This window comes from Girardinichthys multiradiatus, chromosome 9 (genome assembly GCF_021462225.1).
Source record: "Girardinichthys multiradiatus isolate DD_20200921_A chromosome 9, DD_fGirMul_XY1, whole genome shotgun sequence".
Taxonomy (NCBI): Eukaryota; Metazoa; Chordata; class Actinopteri; order Cyprinodontiformes; family Goodeidae; genus Girardinichthys; species Girardinichthys multiradiatus.
The window spans coordinates 4,199,318-4,224,030 of record NC_061802.1 but is presented as its reverse complement, the minus strand read 5'-3'; the positions used below and the strand labels follow the sequence as shown (position 1 = coordinate 4,224,030).

Below are 24,713 nucleotides of genomic sequence, written 5' to 3'. Positions count from 1 at the left end.
ATTAGATATTAAATAAGAACCTGAAAAAATATTAATATCTTATGTCTTTGTAAAAAGTATTGAACGTTTTTATGTAGCCATTTTATGGTTTAAAGTCATTTCTACTTCGGCACATATTTCTTCCTCAGATGTAAGAAGGCTTGCAGATAGTCATACATTTATGCTGAGGTCAAAATTGGACAAGAAACCTCGAGCGTGATAAAGTTCATAGTAGGAAACTACTTTTCTAAAAAGTTGTCTTATAATCTCAAAAGATGTGTTTAATTGTTAAGAACAGTATGAATTTATGTGTATTTATCTCTGTGTGAAAAAGAGGGGAAGGACTGGCACATGGAAAGCCAAAAGGGTCAAACTTCACATGCTTTGCAGCACTAGTAAATACTTTGCAACACTAGTAAATACACCGCTGACTGCTGTGCATATTGTTTAGCAAAAGTTATGGATATTATCTATGCAGAAGACAGTGTCTTGGCAGACAAAACAAAGGGAATACAATCAATGGACTTGGAGAAATATTCCTAAATATGTTTCCACCTACAAATAACACAAAACAAAATCCCTTTGCCCTGATAAACACGGTAATATCTGAAAATCGAATGCTTTAATTTGCTGGTACATGTTTTATTTTTACATACATTTAAAGAGTCGAGCAGCATCCGAAAACAGTAGGAATAATTATTTTTAATAGGTATGAGGACCTTTACAATATAGTGTATATACAGCCTTTTTTTCTTACAAGTCACAGGTAATGCTTTTAAAAGGAAGATGTTTAAATCTGAAACAATACCTGATGAAGAAAACTAGGAATGTGTCCCTTTTATGAAATCCAAACTAATCTATCTTAAGTGAGAACCGTACACAAGGAACATTCTCCTTAAAAATAAAACAGTAACATAGGGGAGATAAACAACTAATGCTTCAAACATAATGGCGACACATGGCAGGTTAAGGCTGAAGCTAAAAAGATCAAATGTAACATCTTTTAAGGGAAAATGATTCAGGATATCTGATTCAGCCTGAAATACAGTGGAATCTGGGAGGGTTTAAATATAAAACTTTACCGCAATTAAAATGGTGAAAGGAGCAAAAGTATCCGGTCATGGAGAAGTTCGGAACGTTTTCCGTCCTCATGGATGTGTAAGTCATCCTGATCATGATCCAAAGAGTCTGTAAAAAAACATATTTGTTTGGTTAGAGAAATTTACTCAGAAATATTCTGAGCCATTTGTTAAAGTTGTAGAAAAGTCCATGCTGGGTCCAAGTTCCGACCCAAACGTTTTCGCTTACAAAAACTGTTCTATATGAGCCTAAAAACAGTCCATTATTATAGGTGTTTATTACAGACTCAGACCATTGGACCTGAACATGGATTTATTTAAAAAAATATGAAATCAAAAAGGTGTTTCATAGTTCTGTCCAAGTTAATGTGTTTATATTGAACAATAAAAACCTATCCTTATGCAGGAAATTAAATATGCTTTTCACTACATTTTTATTTAGTTGATGATGAATTCAGAGTTTTGAGTTAAACACGCCAAAGAGCGCCAGATAGGAAATACTGTTAACCCCTTGTAGACCTTGTAATCCTGCCAAGTCGCCTAAACCTCCACACATCTAAGGTGGCGAGTGTATACCATTAATGCCTGTTGATGACATTTCAACACATACAAGGGATTATATTGTAAACACTTTGCAGTTTTATTGGTTGGTGTTATAAGAAAATATGTCTAATTTAGCTAGTTTGCATAAACCTAAACTAAAATGCTGTATGTACGTACACACACACACACACACACACACACACACACACATATAAAATCTATCCCAGCACACGGCCAGAGCCGAACAAATACAAATAACAAAAATAAAAGCTACTCATTAAACACACAACCATCCAATGTCTCACTGTTAACTGTTTAACTTTAAACTTGTACAGTACTGCCTCTTATTATTATCAATTTACTTTAGACCAAAAATAAATCAAGCAAACAGGTCTCTGCTTTTATCTCATAATGTTTTCAGAACAAGGAAGACACCCTTTAGTTTTAAGCCTAATCCAATGTTTTTTAAAGAAGTTATTTAGTTATTTAGTTTATTTTAGCCAGTTTCTCCTCTAAAAATGTTTGATTCAGCTTTTTCTGTTTATATCAAACCATCATTTCTGAGTACCATTCAACACCAAAAACTAAGTCATCGAAAAAAACCTTCAACCTAATGAAGTATTTTATTTTCTCTGGACTTATTTACTGACATCAAACCATCAGCCAATAAATCCAGAAACAGACAAACAGATGGTTACTCACAGGATCATGCAAAACATCATGAAGACGTTCCAGAGAGCGATGAAGATCCTGAAGTATCGCAGGCTGAGGAGGAACTCTCTGATGTTGTCACCTATAAGGAGGCAGGAGGGGTAGAAATATCCAGATTAAATAATCTAAAAAAAGCTTCTTAAGTAAACAAACATCACCAGTGAAAACCCCAAAGGTTTTGGTTTAATCCCTCTTGCTGATGTCTCGTTAATATACAATTACAGAACTAGTGTGATTAGTTCAGCAGCGTGGTAGATGCTGGAGCTCGTTCAAACTACATTAAATCACCTGATAAATCTGACACGCCATGAGGCAATTATTGAGCTGCTGCTTTAAACGTTGAGTATGTAAAATCTTAGCCTATGTTTAAACTGTGGTTGTGGTTAAAGTTTTCAGGTTTTTTGGCTAAAAACATCAGTTTATGTTGACAGTAAAGTAGATATGGAGTCTAAACTGGGAGAAAAATAGCCCAACATCTAACACGGTTCCTTTTTCAGATGTTTGCAGCCTTTAAAGTAAACACTCTGGTTTGTTGAAGTTTTAGACCTGATCCAATTTACACATTTCAATCAAAGCTATGTAGGATTTCAAAACATAATCTCAATGTAATCGCTAGAAATCTCCATTGTATTTAGGAGGTGGGAAATACTAAAAAATTTACAGTAAACCATGATTTTTTTATTTTTATTCTTTTCTTTTTTTTTTTAAGTGAATAAAAAAGGTCATTCTGCAACAGTAACAACAAGCTAACTGATTGTTGCAAACTTCAGAAATTAAAAATAGGTTGGGATTCTCAGTTTTGAATCCCAACCATAGAGCTGCATAATATATCATCATCGCAATATCAGTGTGTGAATATTCATATCGCAAAGGACTGTTTGGAGACCGATAACTGTTGGCTAATGTATTCCAAGTGTTATGAACTTGCATTTTACATGGGAATGTGATGTAGCCAGTTAGAGTGTCACGGCAACAGATGCTCACATACAGCCCAAAAGGTTAAAGGTCACAGAGTGATAGAAGCACAGTTGAGGAAGAGAGGAAAAAAGCAAATAGGCACACATTACAACTGATTTCGCCATCGCAAGATTTTTTTTAAATGGTGCAGCCCTACTGTTGACCAGGACTGTTTAATGTAACAGCCAATTTAATGAGTAACTTTAATTTTTGTTATTTGTATTTGTTCGGCTCTGGCCGTGTGCAGGGGTAGATTTGAAACCAAAGGGCCTGTCGAATTTAAAATGCTTTTTGTTGTCTTTTTTCCCCACCCCTAAGTCTAACATCCTACACTGTGCTTATTCTGTCCCATCAAAATAAGGACTGCCCAACCTAAAATAAAGAGAAAGAGGAATGAACTGTTGCTCAGTGGAGCTACGTCCTCATTTCAGATGAATGTTGCATTCAATTTGGATATTAAAGATCTTAGAGTACTGAGAGCAAAGTGTACTGGAGTCAAATTCCCTTGTTTGCCTGTACGAGCTTGGCATTAAAGCCGTTTCTGTATAGAGTAGAGAGACAGAGAATCCAAGTTGCTTGATGTCCAGCGTGATGTTTCAGCTGTCAGTGGTGATCTGGGGAAACATGTCATCTGCTGCTGTTGTTGTTCCACTGAGTGTTTTATCAAGTCCAAAGTCCAAGACAGCTGTCTTCTAGGGAACTTTGGGGCACTTCATGGTTCTGTCTGTTGATGATCTTTATAAGGATGAGTACAGCAGGCCAAAACTACCAATACCTGAATTAACTGCAAAGGGATCACTTTCCTTGGGCAGCAAACTTACTGAACCTAAACCAGAGAGAATCTATGGGGTTCAGTCAAGAGGAAGATGTGAGACACCAGATCCAACAATCTGAAGCAACCTGTGGCTCTACAACACCTCAGCAGAGCCACAGGCTGATTGCCTCCATGCTACACTGCAATGATTCAGTAATTCATGCAAAAGGAGCCCCAACCAAGTAGTTAATAGTCTTATGTAAAATTCTGAATTTCAGAAAAAAACTGAACTTTGGGTCTTTATTAGATGTAAACCTCAACATATGTTTTGCTTTATGAAATAAATACTAAATACACCAACTTTTCAATGGCATTCTGATTCAGATGCACTGTTGTGTACTTTATCATCTTCACAGTAACTGACTTTCCACCACTGCTTATGTTGCCAAACAAACAGTCTTTACTTTCTCCTACAGACCTGTGGTCGACGCTCCGGACTCATCTCCAAAGCCATGCGACTCCTTCCTCTTTCTAAGAACAACCAAACAAACCATCAGCTGCTAGTCTCAATCTGATCGGGGTGTTAACTTAGCTTTAACGGTTAAAGAGGCGCCTGTACTCACAGCTTGAAATTCAGCACAGCCCCTGCATTCACCAGCAGCGTCCTGAAGAGAACAGAGAAAATCAGCAATGTTCACTCTGAGGAAATGTTGTTGTTCACCGGGAAGCTAACGCTGTCGTTAGCTGCTGAGGTGGCAGTGACGTTTTACAAGATTCATCGATGTTTCCCAGCTAAAACAGCAACATACTAAAAGCAAACCAGTCAGTAAGAACTGGTTTGCTACAAACAATGGTAAACACGTTTATAATTTACCCGAATATTAACAGATCCCCCAGCATTTTCTTCACATCACAAAACACCTTACTTCCGGGTCTCTTGACGTACGCAGAACCGTAGCCAATAAGAATTCAGAACGTTTTCGAAGGGTTTTGTGATAAGTTTTCTCCTGAGTTTAGACTGTAAGGCACAGCTGGCGTTTTACGCTAAATGCATTCAGTGCCAGAAAACGAGAAGGATATCTCCACTGATCTGATTTGGATAATCAGTCTGTTCAGAGTGTTAGCTATCACCGGTGTACAGATTAATTTAGCTCAAGGAATTAAATTCCGTCTTCAGATCTGCTGTAAGACGGAGCGCTACAGGAGATCCTTCCTGCCTACAGCCATCAGCATCTACAACGGCTCTTTGAAGAAACCTTCATAATATGAGCTATAACAACATTTCATTTCCCATTGGGATTAATAAAGTATTTTTGAATTGAATTGAATTGAAACCAAAAGCAAACAACGTCAAACAAACAACTTATTGATGTAAGAAATTATGACACTTTTGTCACTCGATATAACAGAACTGAGAAAAAGCGTTAATAAAATGAATCCTTCTATAGTTATATATGATTTTAACACAATTAATGCAAATTTCACTGAAACATTTTCACATTTTAATTATTTAATGTATTTAATATATGATTTAATGTATTTAATATAGTATTGACACATTCAAATAAAAAAAATATTATATAAATAATATAAATAAATAAAGGATGTGTTTTGTCGCCATCTAGTGGCGATTAAGTATTACTGCTTTTTTTCATTAGCCTCAAAAAAGATACACGAATAAAACGAATTCCTTAAAAATAACATTTAATCGGTTGAATGAATTTTATAGCAGTTTAATTTTTCTGTACCATCCACTCCATCCTCATCTATGGTATAAACACCAACGGCTGGGATTCATTTAGATCTGATCATCTGGCTGTGAGACGGTCTCGATGGACGATCATCCCATCCGGATTTAGGACGTTTTTTGTTATGTTTTGACCCGGTGAATAAACCTTTGTGGACGTTAAGCTCGGACAAGTGTCTCGGGTTTTGTTATGATCCGCTGCGACGTTAATCCTCAAACAGCTTCGTGTGGCCCAGTTCGCCACTGATTAGGATCCAGACAGGAGGACAAGGCTGTGGTTGTTTTCCTGAAACCTCCTGTCACCTGAAAAGTGGAGCAGCTGGGATGGAGCGCAGAGGAGGATGAGGATGCAGCTGAGAGACTGTGGATATGGGTGGTATTAATAGGAGCGCTTGAGAGTTGCAGGCGTTCACTTTCGAGACCGGAGGACTCTGGGCTGAGAGGGGGGCTTCTCGTCCAGACTGCGCAGTTGGAGCAAAAATAGAAGTAAAAAAGGGACTGAAAGAGGTATTCTGCTCATCAGAGAGGCAACATGGAAAACGTGCTGGCAGTTCTTAATTTGGGCGATCTTGCCCAGGCTTTTTCCAAAATGGGAATGTTTCCAGTGTTTGATCTCGCCTATTATATCGTTTCCATCCTCTACCTCAAATATGAGCCAGGTGAGTGTTTCACAATTTTGAAATGTGTCTAAACAAAAAAACGTTGCTGCATTTTAGAGTAACTTCAATGAAGGCACCCAGATATTTTAGTGCAGTAGTAGCCTTCAACCAGTCTTTATTTTGGCGGAATAGTCCTGGAGGTGAATCGTAATCTTTCCTTATAAAGCATGACCTGTTATATAAACTGCATCAGTGACTCTACAGCCTGTCTTCTTTTTAGGAGACTGTGTGTGTTCATGCTGCAGCCTGAACTCTTTTAGAGTAAGCTAAACCTCTCGGATTTGGGTTGGTTTTCTTCAGGATTTCACTTATTTGAGCAAGAGAGCTGGCAGAAGGATGAAACCTGAGATAAGAGAAGGTCTGTGCATGCCAGCAATAAATAGAAGAGCCTGAAATAGACAGAGTCAGGGTGCCTCTGAAGCTCATGTGTTGCACTTTTTCAGGCCTCAGTGAGGTCTGTTATTTGCACCGAGCCTAAAACATAAAAAATGCCTCTAATCTAAAAACAGATCTTCCTCACCATGAAGTCAAAAGATCTTAAAAGGCCTTGTCTGCCTTGCTTTGGTTCATTGGGACAGGTCAGGCACATAAAGAGAGGCAGAGAGGTTGTCTCTCACATCTGTTCAAAGCAGCTTGCACAGTTTGAACATATTAGCATGATGGAGCGTAAATATAATCTTTTAGCCTTTACTGCACAGGTTTTCTTTCAGGTTTCAGGGAGAGCACAGAAATTTTATCCATTTGAATTTTGGGAACTCGTTTTTTGACCAAATATTCAGTGAAAGTTGCAGAATATTCTCTGTTTCTGTTATATTGTTGTTCTTGCTTTAATACAGGTTTAAAAAGTTAATGTTGCTTTGTTTTAAGTTAGAAAGGAATTAATGAATAACCTTTTTAGAACCCCTCCATGGCTTTTACATGAGTTTCAGTTAAGCTTGTATCAAGGTTTATTGAAGCTTGAACCTGATTTATTGAGGCTGGTGTGACCTGAGTTTTCTCCTCCCTCCCCCACACGTTGCTTCACTGTGCCGGTCAGCTGGCTGAAAAGGACTTCTGTACTGTTCCTCTTGCTTAATTTGGCTGTTTGGAAGTATTTCCTGGGGTGTAAAGCACAGACAGTCATGGTTTACTTATTAAAGTAACTGTTTTGGAAGTTTCCTAGCTACATGCAGAATCTCTTAGCCTGAGTAATTAACCAGCTAATATCAGTTTGTTTATACTTACAGTGTTATGCCATAAGGAGCAGAAAAACACGTGCATAATTAGAGGGTTTAATTAAAATTGTCCTACATTTTGACTGTTTTGTGGGTATTTATTCTAAATGTGTGCTAATGTCTCAATATAAAAATAACAATAAATCATATAGATTGCACTAACATAAATGTGGTAATTAGATGTTTTTGCAGCAGTATGAGTAATTGCTTCTTGTGGTGATATTCTGTAGTTTATGCTAAGTGCTAATGCTATGTTACATCTATAAGTGCAACATACCCGCCCCTGTTAGTTATGTGACGTGGTGTTTTGCTGGTAATGGGAGAAGCAGGTTTTCCCATTTTGATTCTATCAAGTTATAGGGAAAGAAAGGCTGTCAACATGTCAAAAAGCAGTTGTAAGTGGTGGTTTCCAGGTTTTACACAACTGTTGTAGTTATATAAAGAGACAGAGTTAACATCGTCTGCAGCATGTCTTTCTATCTGAAACCTGAGCTTATTTTCAGAGCAATCATTTGACAGTCAAATGCCTTTTGCTGCTATGCCAGCATGTGTGAGATCACCTCATATTCTCCACCAGCAGAGAGGAGGAGTCCTTGCTGCGGGAGACCATGAATGACTTTTTCAGGCTGAAGAAAGTGAAGATAGACAAGTGTGGGGTCAGAGGTCAGGCCCGACAGTTGCAAGGGAGGAGGAGTACAGCTGAATGTATTTATAGGCAGAGCAACATTTTCAAAGATCAGATTGCTTTTACGTTGAGCACCAGTAGAGCCAGGACTCCCCCTCCCACCTGTTGCTGGAGATTTGCTCCTGCAGCTCAGTTTTAATGTTGGAGCACCAACAAGTCTATAATTGTTATCTGTAAAGTCATTCTTTGTGGTTCCTCCGAGAGGTTTGTGTTCACACAGATTTAAATGAAAGCGTGATTTGATTGCTCATAAACAGGCTAAGGACTAGGACTAGGTGGACATCCATCCATCCGTCTGTTCCAGATCAAGGTGCAGAGGTAGCAGGTCCAGTTTGGAAACCCAGAAATCCCTCTCTCCAGCAATATTCTCCAGCTTACTATGGAGGACTCAAGGCCTATAAAGTACCGTGCGTTCTTTATCCGTTCCAGGCTCTCTTTTCAGTTCGACATGCCTGGAAAATCTCTATAGGGAGGCATCATGATTGCACACCAGAACCACCTCGGTGGACATCGTCATCATGACTTGAAGACGACAAAACCACAACATCTATAAAATCCAAAGAGGAGACCCTGATTCCCCGTCCTCTGATGCAGCGTTGTTTCCACTATGCCTGTTCAGCCTAGTTTACTGGTTTTTCTGCCAGTTCAAAACATCAGCCTTAGTTTCTCCAGAATAACATTATCTGTTACCTTTTAAATGTTCCGCCCGGGGCTCATACAGGTCCTTCTCAAAAAATTAGCATATTGTGATAAAGTTCATTATTTTCCATAATGTAATGATGAAAATTTAACATTCATATATTTTAGATTCATTGCACACTAACTGAAATATTTCAGGTCTTTTATTGTCTTAATACGGATGATTTTGGCATACAGCTCATGAAAACCCAAAATTCCTATCTCACAAAATTAGCATATCATTAAAAGGGTCTCTAAACGAGCTATGAACCTAATCATCTGAATCAACGAGTTAACTCTAAACACCTGCAAAAGATTCCTGAGGCCTTTAAAACTCCCAGCCTGGTTCATCACTCAAAACCCCAATCATGGGTAAGACTGCCGACCTGACTGCTGTCCAGAAGGCCACTATTGACACCCTCAAGCAAGAGGGTAAGACACAGAAAGACATTTCTGAATGAATAGGCTGTTCCCAGAGTGCTGTATCAAGGCACCTCAGTGGGAAGTCTGTGGGAAGGAAAAAGTGTGGCAGAAAACGGTGCACAACGAGAAGAGGTGACCGGACCCTGAGGAAGATTGTGGAGAAGGGCCGATTCCAGACCTTGGGGGACCTGCGGAAGCAGTGGACTGAGTCTGGAGTAGAAACATCCAGAGCCACCGTGCACAGGTGTGTGCAGGAAATGGGCTACAGGTGCCACATTCCCCAGGTCAAGCCACTTTTGAACCAGAAACAGCGGCAGAAGCGCCTGACCTGGGCTACAGAGAAGCAGCACTGGACTGTTGCTCAGTGGTCCAAAGTACTTTTTTCGGATGAAAGCAAATTCTGCATGTCATTCAGAAATCAAGGTGCCAGAGTCTGGAGGAAGACTGGGGAGAAGGAAATGCCAAAATGCCAGAAGTCCAGTGTCAAGTACCCACAGTCAGTGATGGTCTGGGGTGCCGTGTCAGCTGCTGGTGTTGGTCCACTGTGTTTTATCAAGGGCAGGGTCAATGCTAGCTATCAGGAGATGTTGGAGCACTTTATGCTTCCATCTGCTGAAAAGCTTTATGGAGATGAAGATTTCATTTTTCAGCACGACCTGGCACCTGCTCACAGTGCCAAAACCACTGGTAAATGGTTTACTGACCATGGTATCACTGTGGTCAATTGGCCTGCCAACTCTCCTGACCTGAACCACATAGAGAATCTGTGGGATATTGTGAAGAGAACGTTGAGAGACTCAAGACCCAACACTCTGGATGAGCTAAAGGCCGCTATCGAAGCATCCTGGGCCTCCATAAGACCTCAGCAGTGCCACAGGCTGATTGCCTCCATGCCACGCCGCATTGAAGCAGTCATTTCTGCCAAAGGATTCCCGACCAAGTATTGAGTGCATAACTGTACATGATTATTTGAAGGTTGACGTTTTTTGTATTAAAAACACTTTTCTTTTATTGGTCGGATGAAATATGCTAATTTTGTGAGATAGGAATTTTGGGTTTTCATGAGCTGTATGCCAAAATCATCCGTATTAAGACAATAAAAGACCTGAAATATTTCAGTTAGTGTACAATGAATCTAAAATATATGAATGTTAAATTTTCTTCATGACATTATAGAAAATAATGAACTTTATCACAATATGCTAATATTTTGAGAAGGACCTGTATTTAGGAAAATGAATTCAGAACCATCAATGTGCTTCCAGTAGAGCCGCGTGTACACCAGTTAAACTTGACCTGAGCAGTTAGATTAAGACGGTGTTCTTCCAACATCAGCGTAACGCTGGAGGTCCGCTCCTATAGGGTACCTAGATTTAACAGAGCTGCTGCTAGAAGCTCTATCTGTTATCCTGGTGCTTTATTATGGAGCAGTGTCCATCCAACTGGTGCTGCCACAGCATCACTACAATAAAAACAAATGTGGGTAAAATGGCTGGAATATGACAAGTGAACGAAAGTGAGCTCAAACTGGGACAGTGAGAGAGTGAGTCCAAGGGAGGCACAGAACAAGTTGTGAAACAAAAGAAACAGGACAAGAATACGAGTTAACAGTTAAGAAATGAAGAAAAGATAGAAATCTGTGATTATGCACGATTGCTGCAGACTCTTTTCATCTGCACATTCATTGCACAAACTTTCAACTAAAAGCTTACAGTCACACACTAAACTTGGTGCTAACTGAAACATGGCTGTAATTCAGTGACACTGAAGGGAGTCACTGTGTAAGTTCACCTCTGAAATACTCTACCTGCTCTTTGTTTAAACAGTGACGTGTAAAAGTAGAGCAGCATGACGTGTAAACACCTTTACCTTCATAGCTCCTAGGTGGATTCAGAGCAGGTCATTTATGGAGGATTTTAATGGATCATTGCCAGCCAATCATAAACATGTATTTATTCTAGATTGTATTCAATCTATATATCCTCTCTGAGTTTGTAGTTTTAATTCTGTGTTTTACTCTGGTTATTTGTCAGGTTCAGTTGAAAGATATTTCAGTCTGGGATTATAAATTGTATTATCAGGGCGTGACCTGAAACACAAGACTGGGTGTAGACAAAGATACAGCTCACAGGGACACTCGGGAACCACTGATAATAATGCATCTATAGGGTTGTTAGTAACCGTGTGGTCATTGGAAGTTGGCAAGAATTTCGTAAATGTAAACTTCCTTATACAGTCTCAAATAAAGACATTTATGAACACCTGCTGTTTTTATTGTTGAAGTCTAAAACCTTCAGAAACTGCAACTAATTACTAATAAAGTTACTAATTGTCTATTTTTTTAACAGGACAGCAACAGTAGGCTCATAGACATCTTGTAAATAAACAAACATGTTTCAGAATTATATATATATATATATATTACATAAAGATTAAACTATTTTGGTGTGGGCCTTGGACATGTCGTGTTTTTATTTTACCACTAGGAGACACCAGAGTAAAACCTTTTTATTTACCTGCATTTTATTTCCATACATCCACTTTTTTATCAAAATGAATGAAATGAGTTATTTAAACCCCTGTTTAAATTTTTTTTTTCTGTGAGTCTCTCTAGTTTTCTGGAGTTGGAATAAAAACCTCATTTAGTTCTTAAGCCTCCTGATGGTCCCTGTCATCCACATGTTCTGAAGTGTCCATTTTAATGCCGTCTTTCCACCGGTGTTGCAGGCTCGGTGGAGGTGTCTCGCAGGAGTCCCGTGGCCTCCTGGCTCTGCGCTATGCTCTACTGCTTCGGTAGCTACATCCTGGCTGACATCATGCTCGGGAGCAGCCCTGTTGACTATTTCCAGTACAACAGCCACATCCTGCTGGCCTCAGCTGTCTGGTGAGAAGATAGCTGGAGTGAAACCCGTCCATCTCAGAGATGTATTTATCATCATGATGTTTTACACAGTGGCCACAATTTTGAGATAGTGTTTTAGACACAACAAAGAAGATTGATTAGTAAACTTTTACAACTGTAAGACTTTTATATAAAAGTTTGACATTATTGGGGCAAATTATATATTTATATGCAGGTCATAAATATTGAGAAAATGACAGTAGGCTATTGCTTTTGTTCTTTATCATGTTTTTCTCCTTAATCATCAGAATCAGAATCAGCTTTATTGCCAAGTTTGTACATACAAACAAGGAATTTGCCTCCGGTACACTTTGCTCTTTTGTTCTGTTTTTGCATTACAGAATATACAAATTTACAATTTACAATTTACAATTTACAATATACACATATCTAATAAAAAAGGTGCATTTGCGACATCTGTATGCTGTTGTTTTGTACTCTATTGAATGTTCATCAGAGAAACAGCCTGGGGGAAGAAACTGTCTCTGTGGCGGCTGGTTTTAGTGAACAGTGCTCTGTAGCTGTAATCGTGGCTTTGTATGTAACTTTTAGGATTTTACATAGTGTTGGAACAGGTCTCCTGTATTAATAAAAGTCAAATAAAGTAACCAAAAATGATTCAAGGTGCTGGAAAATGCCTATTTTTGACAGGAACCTACCAGATGTTCCCAACTCCTTTGTGACCATTATCATACCTGTGTGTCAAACCCTAATAGGTACCTCATCTTCTACTGCCCCCTGAACCTCTTCTACAAGTGTGTGGCCTTCCTGCCTGTCAAGCTGGTGTTGGTCGCTCTTAAGGAGGTCGTCCGCACTCGTAAGATCGCCGCAGGCGTCCACCACGCCCACCACGCCTACCACCATGGCTACTTCACCATGGTGATCGTTGGATACGTCAAAGGTTGGTGTTTGCTGTGCCTGTCAGTGTCTAAAAGTTGAACTGCTAAAAAAAAAAATCTGTTTATTATCTCTCAGTTATGTTTGCTTTGTAAAGGAAATAAAAATGTAATTTACTGTTTATGGAGTGAGGACTACTTTGTGACATTAGCATCATAACATTAAAAACCTTTAATAATTTCTCTGACCGCTAATGGCCGCTGTTAAACAAGGTCATTCTTTTATTAGCTTAAAGTTCAGCCTCTAAATATTAAAACGAAATTACCTGATAGTTCATATTTTCAATATTCTGAACTGAAGTCTAAAAATGAACTGATTTACAATCATTTACACATTTTTTATGGGTAAAGTTTGGAGATAGGCACCAGCTTCCCCGTGACCCACTATGGAATAAGCAGTAGAAAATGACTGACTGACTGACTAAATATATTCAATAAATTAAAATATGTGTTCTGATGAGACTTGTTGTCAGATTAAAAGAACCCTTTGAAAATAACCTTTAAGCAGGTATTAAACATGCTTTCATTAGGTGCACATCTCTGTATTAAAATGTTATTTATTGGTTTGATGTAATATTCTGATCTTACATTTCATGTTTTCATTGGCTGTAAGCAGAAAATCTTCATAATTAGCAGAAACACTTGAAAACTTTGGCCTGTGTAATTAATCTATAATTATAACTGCATGCAGACACAGTTACCCGTCCCCTTCTGCCCTTTAGCTGCTTCTGTAAATTTCCTTGTTAGGAATCTGTTCCCATTCAGGCAGAGACATCGTTTTGCAACACATCTAGTCTTGACGCTATTGTTTAAAGAAGTTACCCTGAGGTCAAAAGTTTATCATTGTGCTTTCTTGAAGTACAACATAGGATGATTTGTTGAGTTATTGTCTGTGACCCCTTTATTTATTTGCGCTGGTTCTGTTTAAAGAAGAAAAACCATCATTCTTGTCGGTCAGGAAGAAAATGATTCTCAGTTTTTTGATCCAGTGAAGTAAAGCATGAATGTCAACCCCATTTTCTCCTGTTTTTCCTTGTTTCTTGAAACGGTAAGGTCAGCAAAAAGGCGCATTAAGGTTTTTTTTTATCCTCTGCTGTCCTGGCTGATATAAAGAGGCCCTGCAAGGACTAAAATAAGAGCTTTGAGACAAAACAGGCTTTTCTCTTGTCTCTCTTGTCTCATTTTTTCCATGCTAATTTTATTCTCTCAGGATCTGGAGTGGCTCTTATTTCCAATTTTGAGCAGCTGCTGCGCGGTGTGTGGAGGCCCGAGACTAATGAGGTCCTCAACATGTCATTGTAAGTGAGAGTAGGAAAACCTTTATTACTGTCTCAGCAAAACCTGATTTAAACAATATATAAAAATCATTTTCACTCATATGATAAGTACTTGAAGGTGTTTACATAGAAAGAAATTGCATTTAAGATAAATAGTATTTTCTTTTTTTTTTATTTTGATACCAAATTTCCTCTGAATTGTAGTAGTTTGAGGAAATGTTTCCTGTTAAGATGCATCATAGTTTCAGTCACAGATCAAGGTAGTAGAAATAAACAGCTTGTCGTTGTTCTCGGCAGCCCGACTAAAGCCAGCTTGTACGGAGCGATTCTGTTCACCCTGCAGGAGGCCCACTGGCTGCCAGTGTCCAAGAGCACCCTCATCCTGGTCTTCACCCTCTTCATGGCCACAACCAAGGTGAAACCTTAAACGTGAACCAGATGATTAATTGACATACAGTTAAGCCCCAAATCATTCATAGCCCTGCAGATTTAGATTAATGGCCCAGCTAGAGTCCCGACTTAAATCTGATTGATAATCTGTGGAAGGAGCTAAAGATTAGTGTAATGGCAAGGAGACATTCAAAGACTTGGAGCTCAGTGAGAAATGTTGAAAAACATTTAAAAGCTTGTCAGCAGGTATCAGGAAGGTCCGATTGCTCTAATGCCAATATAGAATTTTTGATTGTTTATTTAAGAGGGTATAAAAAATTCCAATGTGCTATTTTTTGTTAAAATATAGATAAAAAGAAATAAATATATTACTAAAAAACATTCCCCTAATTATTTTAGTCTTTGGGAGATGTCTGGGTTATTTCCAATCAGAGACAAACTTCTGCAGATAAACATTTCAGATTCACATTCAGGCATCTTTATTAATCCCAATGAGCGATTCATTTGTACCCCACCAGTCCATGCATCCAACTCTTAACATTTTATTTGGGCAAAGCAATTAGTCATTTACAATTGAAACCAGATATAATGCTTAAAAAGACACATAACCATGTTTTTTCACTTCCTTATATGAAGTGAGACTAAAGTTTTCCTTTTTAGGGCAGTTAGGGTTATCATAATGTGTTTTTGTTAAATAACCTGATAGTGAGAGAGATCATGTTTTTAGACATTTTTAAATGTTTTCTTCAAATTCTAAGTTGCACGGTTGAGGGAAGCTTGGATAATGACTTCATGGATTCGTAAGATTCTGATTAATTCATTCACAACACTGGAGTTAATTAGAGGCACACTCGTAGATGTGTTATAAGGCAGTCCTCAAACACACCACTTTCTTTGGTAGCATTATGAGAAAATCAAAAGAAATCCGGCAAGATATTAGAAAGAGACTCTGGTTCATCGTTGGCTACAATTTCTAGATGCCTGAAGGTGCCGCCTTTCATCATATGATAGGAATATTCTGCCATCATACTTGAAACGGGTTCTGTGTCACAGAGTAAGGTGAGCTCTCAGCTAATCAACTGTGAAGTACAGAGGTGGCTGCATCATGTTGTGGGGGTGTTTCACTGCAGGATGGACTGCTCCACTTCACAAAATAGACGGCAGCATGAGGGAAGGATGTTATGCAGGAACACTGAAGCACGTTAGCCTGGAAGTTAAAGCCCGGGTGCAGAAGGGTCTTCCAAATGACAATGACACTAAGCATACCACCAACTTAGTATCGAGGTGGAGAACACGGTCAGTGTTTTGGATTTCCCATTACAAACCTATAATCTCAGTCTCAGAGAAAATTTGTGTGCAGAGCTGCAAAAGGTGTTTTTGAGCAAGATGGCCCCCGAGCCTGACTCCACAGCAGCAGTTCTGACAGGAGGAATGGGCCAAAATTCACGAAAACTACTGTAAGAAACTGGTTCAAGGATTACTAAAACATTTCAAGTCAGGCAGTTTAAAACATTTCTACTAAATACCAAAGAAATCTTTAAAAAAGGAAAAATAAAATCTTTAAATATTCTCTCTGTCCTTATTTTGACAATTAGCAAATAGAAATACGTTTCTATCAAATATCTGTTTCAACTGTAGTTACTTTCCTGATGGACCAATAATCACAGTGGTATTTTTTTTCTCATCAGTGCACCTTTTGGTTAAACTGAGTCAGAATGTAAGGCTCTTTATCTGACGCATTAGGTACCACCAAAAGAAGAAACAGACTACTTCACTTTTATTCTCTCATGCAGTACAAGGAACATTAAAATCCAATGACTGAAGCTATGCATGCTGTCAGCACTGAACAGCGCCAGAATAATCAGGAAGGAAATAAATCATGAAGGATTGCAGCTTATGTTTATTGTACTGGTGAACATTAAAGATATGGAGCCTCTTCAATTAAAACTTATTGTTGATGTTATTGTCCTTTCAGGTGGTGATGACAGCCCGGCACTCTCATGGTTCCCCCTTCAGCCTCATTGAGTCCTGGACTTGCCATTTGCTGTTCGGCTCTCCCCTGGGTGGCGGCGAGGAGGACAACCATCATCCTCCTGCTGGTGCTGCTCCTCCTTCACCTGTCAAAACCAAGGAGGAGCTGAGCGAAGGTGCTCGCAAGAGGAAGGCCAAGAAAGCTGAGTAGGACGTCATGCTGGTGAAACTGCATTTGAATTGTCCTGATGCCATTGACTTCCTGTTCCTTTTATAAGGAAAGGAGCAGTTTGATCCCTCTCCAGATGAGACCCTTTTTATTGGAGCGACATGGTGTTTTTTGCATTTTACATAGCTGGGGGACTGTAAATACCAAGGCAAATGTTTCACACGTCAACCAAACCTCGACATCTTAAAGCTGATTACTTATGAGTCTGGGGACATCTGCATCTTCACCCAACGCTGTGTGGTGATCCAGGGGTGGTTCAGGAGCTGCATGGTATCAATATCATGGCCATGGCTCCACACCCATAGTTTTAGTTCTTGGAAGTGGTCTTATTTTAGTCAATTTTTTTGTTATCCAGAAAGAAACAAAAAAAAAAGACAATTTGATTCAGCTCTCAATCAGAAATGAAAATGTGAATAAGGCATTATGTAAGTTAACATTTCTCCTTTATATCTGAGATGAAACCAGATTTCTATGATTAAATAAAATCAAGAGAAATGTTGTGTTATGATGGTCTTTTGTTCCTGAGTGAGAAAACTGCCATTAGTAGTTGATTAATATGTGTCAGCAAACATTTTGCATCCATCTTATTTCCAGTCTTCTGTAATAAACATAGTTAGGGTTTCTTTTGGAGGAGTTAGCTATCCTGATTTGTTATGGATAGATGCGGTTCCTTTGCTGTGATGTTGGATTTCTCTGTGGTCCTGACCACTCTGTAGATGCTTGGGGTCTCCAGTGACCACCTTTGATTATGGTGACTCCACACTGGCCCTACATGCCATGTTTTTTGGTAATTACATCAGTTGACTGTACTGCAGTTCATGGGTTTTGACATGAATGTTTAATAAATTAAATAAAAAAGTAAATTACATAAAACTAGATGCAGAAAAAACTAGACAAACATGTAGAGAGGGATTCAGAGATGCTTTGGAGAAGGACTGGTAGTTGGTCTCAAAGGAATCCTTGAAAACTTTTCAATGACTTAGATAGTTGAAACAGATTCCATCCCAGGTTGCTTTTGGGTTGCTGAACTGGTTCTGCTAATCTGGACTGGGGAAATTGTTGGGCGGTGGAAAAAGCACTTCATGTCATAAAGTGGGGGTGCTTTGCAAGACCAACATGCGAATTATGACACCAGTTCCTCAGTGCAGGAGGCACAGACTAAAGACTTGGAGCAGGGACGTGCACAGATAGACGCTAGGTGGTGCTAGAGCATCTGCCCTTTTATCCTTTGGAGAAAAAAGTACCCTCCTGAAATCTTTTTTTTTTTTTTTAACAGTGTATAATGTAGGGCCCAAGGTCAAATTTCTGAATTTAAAGGCCTATAATACCAGCGCCCCACATTATAAAATCCCCCCCCCCCCCTTCGCCAGCACACATCCGTGTCCCGCCTCGTGTGTCCCTCAACGGAGAAGGGCTGCGTGCAGAGCAGAGAGTTGGACCTGCGCTGGTCCAGCTTACCTCTTCTCTCCTCCCCTCCACCGTCAGATAGAGCCATCCAGGAAACAAACAAAACGAATATACTTGCTTCCTAAACTTCAGATGAAAAAGTTAAAACTTCACCTGCCACCATTTCATCTAAACCTTCAACTTGTATGTTAGACCCAATCCCAACCAAATTATTTAAGGAAGTGTTCCCTCTGATTACCAGCCCCATTTTAGATATGATTAATCTATCTTTAGTAAATGGATCAGAACCACAAGCTTTTAAGGTAGCTGTAATTAAACCTTTACTTAAGAAACCTTCGCTTGATCGAGATGACTTGAAAAATTACAGACCTATATCCAATCTTCCATTCTTATCTAAAATTCTTGAGAAAATTGTTGCTAATCAAATGTGTGAACATTTATACAGCAATGACCTGTTTGAAGAGTTTCAGTCAGGCTTCAGAGCTCATCATAGCACTGAAACAGCTCTGCTGAAAGTCACTAATGATATTCTTATGGCCTCAGATAATGGACTTGTGTCTGTACTGGTCCTGTTAGATCTCAGTGCTGCATTTGATACAGTCAATCATAATATTCTCTTAGAAAGGCTGGAATATGCTGCAGGGATCAGGGGAACAGCGCTAGGCTGGTTTAAATCTTATTTGTCTGACAGATTCCAGTTTGTTCATGTAAACGATAAATCATCTTTGAACTCCAGGGTTAATTGTGGAGTACCACAGGGTTCAGTACTTGGGCCAATTCTCTTTACTATATATATGCTTCCAATAGGTCAAATTATCAGGCAGCATAGGATAAATTTTCACTGTTACGCTGATGATACTCAGCTTTACTTATCCATAAATCCTGATGAACCCAACCAGTTAGATAGACTACAAGCATGTCTTGAAGATATAAAAACTTGGATGACTTTAAATTTTTTGCTTCTAAATTCAGACAAGACAGAAACTGTCGTCTTTGGACCGGAGTCTTTAAAAAAGAAACTGCTTAGTCAATCACTTAACCTGGATGGCATTAAATTGACCTCCGGTAATAAAGTAAAAAACCTTGGAGTTATTTTTGACCAGGACATGTCATTTAAATCCCATATTAAACAGGTTTCTAGGATTTCCTTCTTTCACCTCTGGAACATTGCCAAAATTAGAAATATCCTGTCCAGGAGTGACGCTGAAAAACGAGTCCATGCATTTGATACTTCAAGGCTGGACTATTGTAATTCTTTACTATCAGGATGTCCACAAAATGCAGTTAAAAACCATCAGCTGATTCAAAATGCTGCAGCAAGAGTTCTGATGAAAATTAAAAAGAGAGATCATATTTCTCCTATTTTAGCTTCCCTTCATTGGCTCCCTGTTAATTTTAGAATAGAATTTAAAATTCTCCTCCTCACATATAAAGCCCTTAATGATCTAGGTCCATCATACATCAGAGATCTGATTGTTCCATATGTTCCTAACAGGGCACTTCGTTCTCAGACTGCAGGTTTACTGGTGGTTCCTAGAGTCTCTAGAAGTAGAATGGGAGGCAGATCCTTTAGTTATCAGGCTCCTCTCCTGTGGAACCAGCTCCCAGTTTTAGTCTGTGAGGCAGACACCCTGTCTACTTTTAAGGCTAGGCTTAAAACTTTCCTTTTTGATAAAGCTTATAGTTAGAGTGGCTTAGGTTAACAGGGAGGGAGCCTTCCTCCCTCCCTGTTGGTTGGAGTAAGGGGGAGTCAGGTTTAGCCTAAACCGGCTCAGTTATGGTTGAGGTGCAAACACACCCTCCATTACTGCTACCTGTATGACTCCTTCTCTTTTCCAATGGTTATGGTCAATCTGACAGAGAGAGGTCTTCGTTACATTCTCATACTACTCTCCAATTTTGCATTATTCGCTGTTACTTTTAACTTTGTTCTCTCTTTTCTCTTCCTAGAAGCTACACCTGGCCTGGCTCTGTGTCTACCTGTGACACCTTTCTGGAGAGGGGAATCATCCAAGCTTCTGCTGGCAACAACTTAATGCTCACCCTCTACCGATGATCCACATGGCCCTGTCTTTTAGTGTTTAACCCTTTCTCTCTCCTAGACATGGCGATTGACTGAGTTTTTACTGTAACTAATTATATGTGCTCTTTCAGACTCTAACCTTGAAAACTGGCTCAGAGTTTATCTGTTCTTTCTTTCTAGGTGAAACGACTAAAGGAGCTACATCCATTAACTTTTACCTTTCCTTCCCATAGAAAGGACTCCTGGATCAGTGCTTCTTTGTTCTCTTTGTGTCTCTGCTCTGTTCTCTCAAACCCCCAGTCGGTCGTGGCAGATGGCTGCTCACACTGAGCCTGGTTCTGGTTCTGCTGGAGGTTTCTTCCTGTTAAAAGGGAGTTTTTCCTCTCCAATGTCGCTACATGCATGATCAGTATGAGGGATTGCTGCAAAGTCAACACCAGTGACTGTCCACTGTCTCTACATGCTCATCCAGGAGGAGTGAATGCTGCAAGTCACTGACTGGATGCAATCTGCTGGGTTTCCTTAGACAGAAAAACCTTTTATTCAATTTGAATAAATAATTAACTCTGACTGCACTTTTCAATGGTTAGGATTAATTGGAATGTATGAACCTGACTGTTGTGAAGTGCCTTGAGACGACATGTGTTGTGAATTGGCACTATATTAATAAACTGAATTGAATTGAATTGAGCAGGCCAATAAATGGCATACCTCTACCAGCTACAGTGCCTTGCGAAAGTACTCGGCCCCCTTGAACTTTTCAACCTTTTGCCACATTTCAGGCTTCAAACATAAAGATAGAACATTCTAATTTTTTGTGAAGAATCAACAACAAGTGGGACACAATCGTGAAGTGGAATGAAATTTATTGGATGTGTCAAACGTTTTTAACAAATAAAAAACTGAAAAGTGGGGTGTGCAATATTATTCGGCCCCTTTACTTTCAGTGCAGCAAACTCACTCCAGACGTTCAGTGAGGATCTCTGAATGATCCATTGTTGTCCCAAATGACTGATGATGATAAATAGAATCCACCTGTGTGTAATCAAGTCTCCGTATAAATGCACCTGCTCTGTGATAGTCTCAGGGTTCTGTTCAAAGCGCAGAGAGCATCATGAAGACCAAGCAACACACCAGGCAGGTCCTTGATACTGTTGTGGAGAAGTTTAAAGCTGGATTTGGATACAAAAAGATTTCCCAAGCTTTAAACATCTCAAGGAGCACTGTGCAAGCAATCATATTGAAATGGAAGGAGTATCAGACCACTGCAAATCTACCAAGACACACCAAACATGTGGAAGAAGGTGCTCTGGTCAGATGAAACCAAAATCAAACTGTTTGGCCACAATGCAAAACGATATGTTTGGCGTAAAAGCAACACAGCTCATCACCCTGAACACATCATCCCCACTGTCAAACATGGTGGTGGCAGCATCATGGTTTGGGCCTGCTTTTCGTCAGCAGGGACAGAGAAGATGGTCAAAATTGATGGGAAGATGGATGGGACCAAATACAGGACCATTCTGGAAGAAAACCTGTTGGAGTCTGCAAGAGACCTGAGACTGGGACGGAGATTTATCTTCCAACAAGACAATGATCCAAAACATAAAGCCAAATCTACAATGGAATGGTTCACAAATAAACGTATCCAGGTGTTGGAATGGCCTAGTCAAAGTTCAGACCTGAATCCAATCGAGAATCTGTGGAAAGAGCTGAAGACTGATGTTCACAAACGCTCTCCATCCAACCTCACTGAGCTTGAGCTGTTTTGCAAGGAAGAATGGGCAAGAATTTCAGTCTCTTGATGTGCAAAACTGATAGAGACATACCCCAAGCGACTTGCAGCTGTAATTGCAGCAAAGGGTGGCGCTACAAAGTATTAACACAAGGGGGCCGAATAATATTGCATGCCCCACTTTTCTGTTTTTTATTTGTTAATAGAATTTGACACATCCAATAAATTTCATTCCACTTCACGATTGTGTCCCACTTGTTGTTGATTCTTCACAAAAAATTAAGAATTTTATATCTTTATGTTTGAAGCCTGAAATGTGGCAAGAGGTTGACCAGTTCAAGGAGGCCGAGTACTTTCACAAGGCACTGTAAGTCTTCAATGACCACCGCCAGGAGAATGTCTACGATTTATCACTTAGATTAAATTTGAAGAAAAAAATAAATTCAAATCTATCTCATAGATGTCTGTATTACATTTGCTATTATGGTCCTTGATTACTTCTGTTTAAGTCATGTTTTTTTTTTATTGCAAATACGGCCAAATGAGCTGGTTAACATTACAATTCATACACTACTAAAATACCTTTACTAAAGTTCAGTAAATGTGGGGCATGTAGGCTAAGTTGTATTTTCTACTTCTGTGTGTGTAAAAATGATGATGTGATCAGAATATTTTATTTTCTAAATAGCAGACATCTTATCAGTTCTCAGAAATTGTAATCTCATAAATTTTTATTCTCTAAAAATAATTTCTGTCATATATCACACTGGCTACATGCAGAAGTATAGATGATTCTTCTTATGATCATATTCTCTGATGTTGGTTTCATTTTGATTATAAAGATTTTATTACTCATTTTCTGTGTATAGTTTATTTACACTCTAGAATGGTCACTGGTTACTGAAGATAACTCATTTAATGTGACCTACCTGCTAAATTTGGCAGTGTAACCTGCTTTGCTACAAAATAAGGTTATTTGGTGCAGAAGACATTTTGTGATAAAAGTACAGAATGATATAGTCAAGACAAACACGCTGTGCTCAGTGTGTAAAAAGAAATAAAATGAAGGATAACGTAAGTTTCAAATTTGACTCAGGAAGTTCAGGTTGTGAATCAGTAATCTAACTTTAAATCAGTCTATGATAATTTTGTTGCCTTATTAATCTTAAGAATTTTGTCAAATGCATTCTTGTTTTGAGTTTTTTTTTCCTGGGTGGTCATTTCCCTTCAACCCACAGGACAGTTTGTTTTGGGGGTGCTTAGTAATACATATAAATTATGTTCATGTTGTGCCTGTAATAAATCTCACACCACAAAAGCAACTGACAGCTCCATGTGCCGCACAAGGTGCCCTTTTTTTCCACTTGAGCACCTGTCCCCTAAAATGTCTGTGCACGCCACTGACTTGGAGGAAGGTGAGTCCAACTCTGTGGTAGAGGTCACTGAGAGGGCAATGAGGTACTCATCCAGACATCCTGCTGGTGAGGATTGGACGAGAGAGTATAGTATAGTATAGTATAGTATAGTATAGTATAGTATAGTATAGTATAGTATAGTATAGTATAGTATAGTATAGTATAGTATAGTATGGTCTAGTCTAGTCTATCTTAGCTTAGCTTAGCTTAGTTTAATTTAGTTTAGTTTAGTTTAGTGTAGTTTAGTTTAGTTTAGTTTAGTATAAATGTTTCCTCAATTTTACACACCTGCAGACCCAGGTACTGATTCCAGTTTTAAGAAGAGTGTGGTCCAACTATTCAGGCTTACTCTCCATCTGAACGTTTACTCCTGGGTGTTGGAAAGGAGGCTCCAGCTGATGTGGCTTTTGTCACATTGTTGATAAAAGCCACACTGACCATGGAAGATTGGGCCAGATCTTTATACTCACAGAACTGAAGAAGGGGTCATGGGAGTTTGGTTTTCTGGCTCACAAGTGTTTGTAGATCTAGAGAAGGCTTGCCACCATTTCAGCAACCCTTGAGGTATGTTGTAGAGAATGCTGCGGGGATACGGGATGTCCATGTTGATAGTAAGGACTATCTGGTTCTTGGATGTGACAAAGCCAGGCTGTTCCTGCATTCTCAGCACAAAGTCAAGCTTGTTCCTAGTGTAGTCTTTACCAGGGCTACCTCTTATCACCGTTTATGTTAGTTGTGTTCATGGATTGGATCCCAAGAGGTTGTCATGGCAAGTAGGGTTTCAGGTTTGGGAACCTTGGCTTTTTCTTGATGATGATTTGGTTTTCTTGGCATCTTCAACCCATGACCTTCAGTGCGTACTGGAGCGTTACACTGGCAAGTGTGAAGCAGCTGGGATGAGAGTCACCTTCTCTAGGTATGAGGCTATAGTTCTGAAAAGGAAAAAGGCGGATTTCTTCCTCTGGGTTGGGGTTCAGTCTTTACCTGAAGCGGAGGAGTTCAAGTATCTTCTCTTGTTAGCAAGTTATGGTGGGATGGA

At 39.2% G+C, this 24,713-nt stretch overlaps 2 protein-coding genes across 2 annotated transcripts; one reads left to right on the top strand and one right to left on the bottom strand.

The window, feature by feature from the left end:
* Positions 1-582: 582 nt before the first annotated feature.
* Positions 583-5,019, bottom strand: smim7 (small integral membrane protein 7). The gene is made up of 5 exons (XM_047374917.1): positions 4,898-5,019; positions 4,647-4,688; positions 4,502-4,554; positions 2,304-2,394; positions 583-1,167 (listed from the first exon to the last, which is right to left on the bottom strand). The coding sequence occupies exons 1-5, from the start codon at positions 4,921-4,923 to the stop codon at positions 1,152-1,154; spliced, it is 228 nt and encodes a 75-aa protein (XP_047230873.1). The 5' UTR covers positions 4,924-5,019; the 3' UTR covers positions 583-1,151.
* A 743-nt stretch (positions 5,020-5,762) lies between these two features.
* tmem38a (transmembrane protein 38A) lies at positions 5,763-17,599 on the top strand. Its single transcript, XM_047374916.1, has 6 exons — positions 5,763-6,429; positions 12,157-12,313; positions 13,048-13,232; positions 14,438-14,525; positions 14,802-14,919; positions 16,870-17,599. Exons 1-6 carry the CDS (start codon positions 6,303-6,305, stop codon positions 17,074-17,076), a joined length of 882 nt encoding a protein of 293 aa, XP_047230872.1. The 5' UTR covers positions 5,763-6,302; the 3' UTR covers positions 17,077-17,599.
* Positions 17,600-24,713: the final 7,114 nt, after the last annotated feature.

What these genes read in the sequence shown, in the direction of transcription:
- tmem38a (XM_047374916.1), top strand. Translation starts at nt 6,303, where the DNA reads ATGGAAAACGTGCTGGCAGTTCTTAATTTGGGCGATCTTGCCCAGGCT. An exon ending in CTGCTGGCCTCAGCTGTCTG is followed by an intron (nt 12,314 to 13,047) that starts GTGAGAAGATAG and finishes AAACCCTAATAG; the next exon opens with GTACCTCATCTTCTACTGCC. An exon ending in GAGGTCCTCAACATGTCATT is followed by an intron (nt 14,526 to 14,801) that starts GTAAGTGAGAGT and finishes TGTTCTCGGCAG; the next exon opens with CCCGACTAAAGCCAGCTTGT.
- smim7 (XM_047374917.1), bottom strand. Translation starts at nt 4,923, where the DNA reads ATGCTGGGGGATCTGTTAATATTCGG. An exon ending in GGGGATCTGTTAATATTCGG is followed by an intron (nt 4,689 to 4,897) that starts GTAAATTATAAA and finishes TGTTCTCTTCAG; the next exon opens with GACGCTGCTGGTGAATGCAG. An exon ending in GCTGTGCTGAATTTCAAGCT is followed by an intron (nt 4,555 to 4,646) that starts GTGAGTACAGGC and finishes GGTTGTTCTTAG; the next exon opens with AAAGAGGAAGGAGTCGCATG.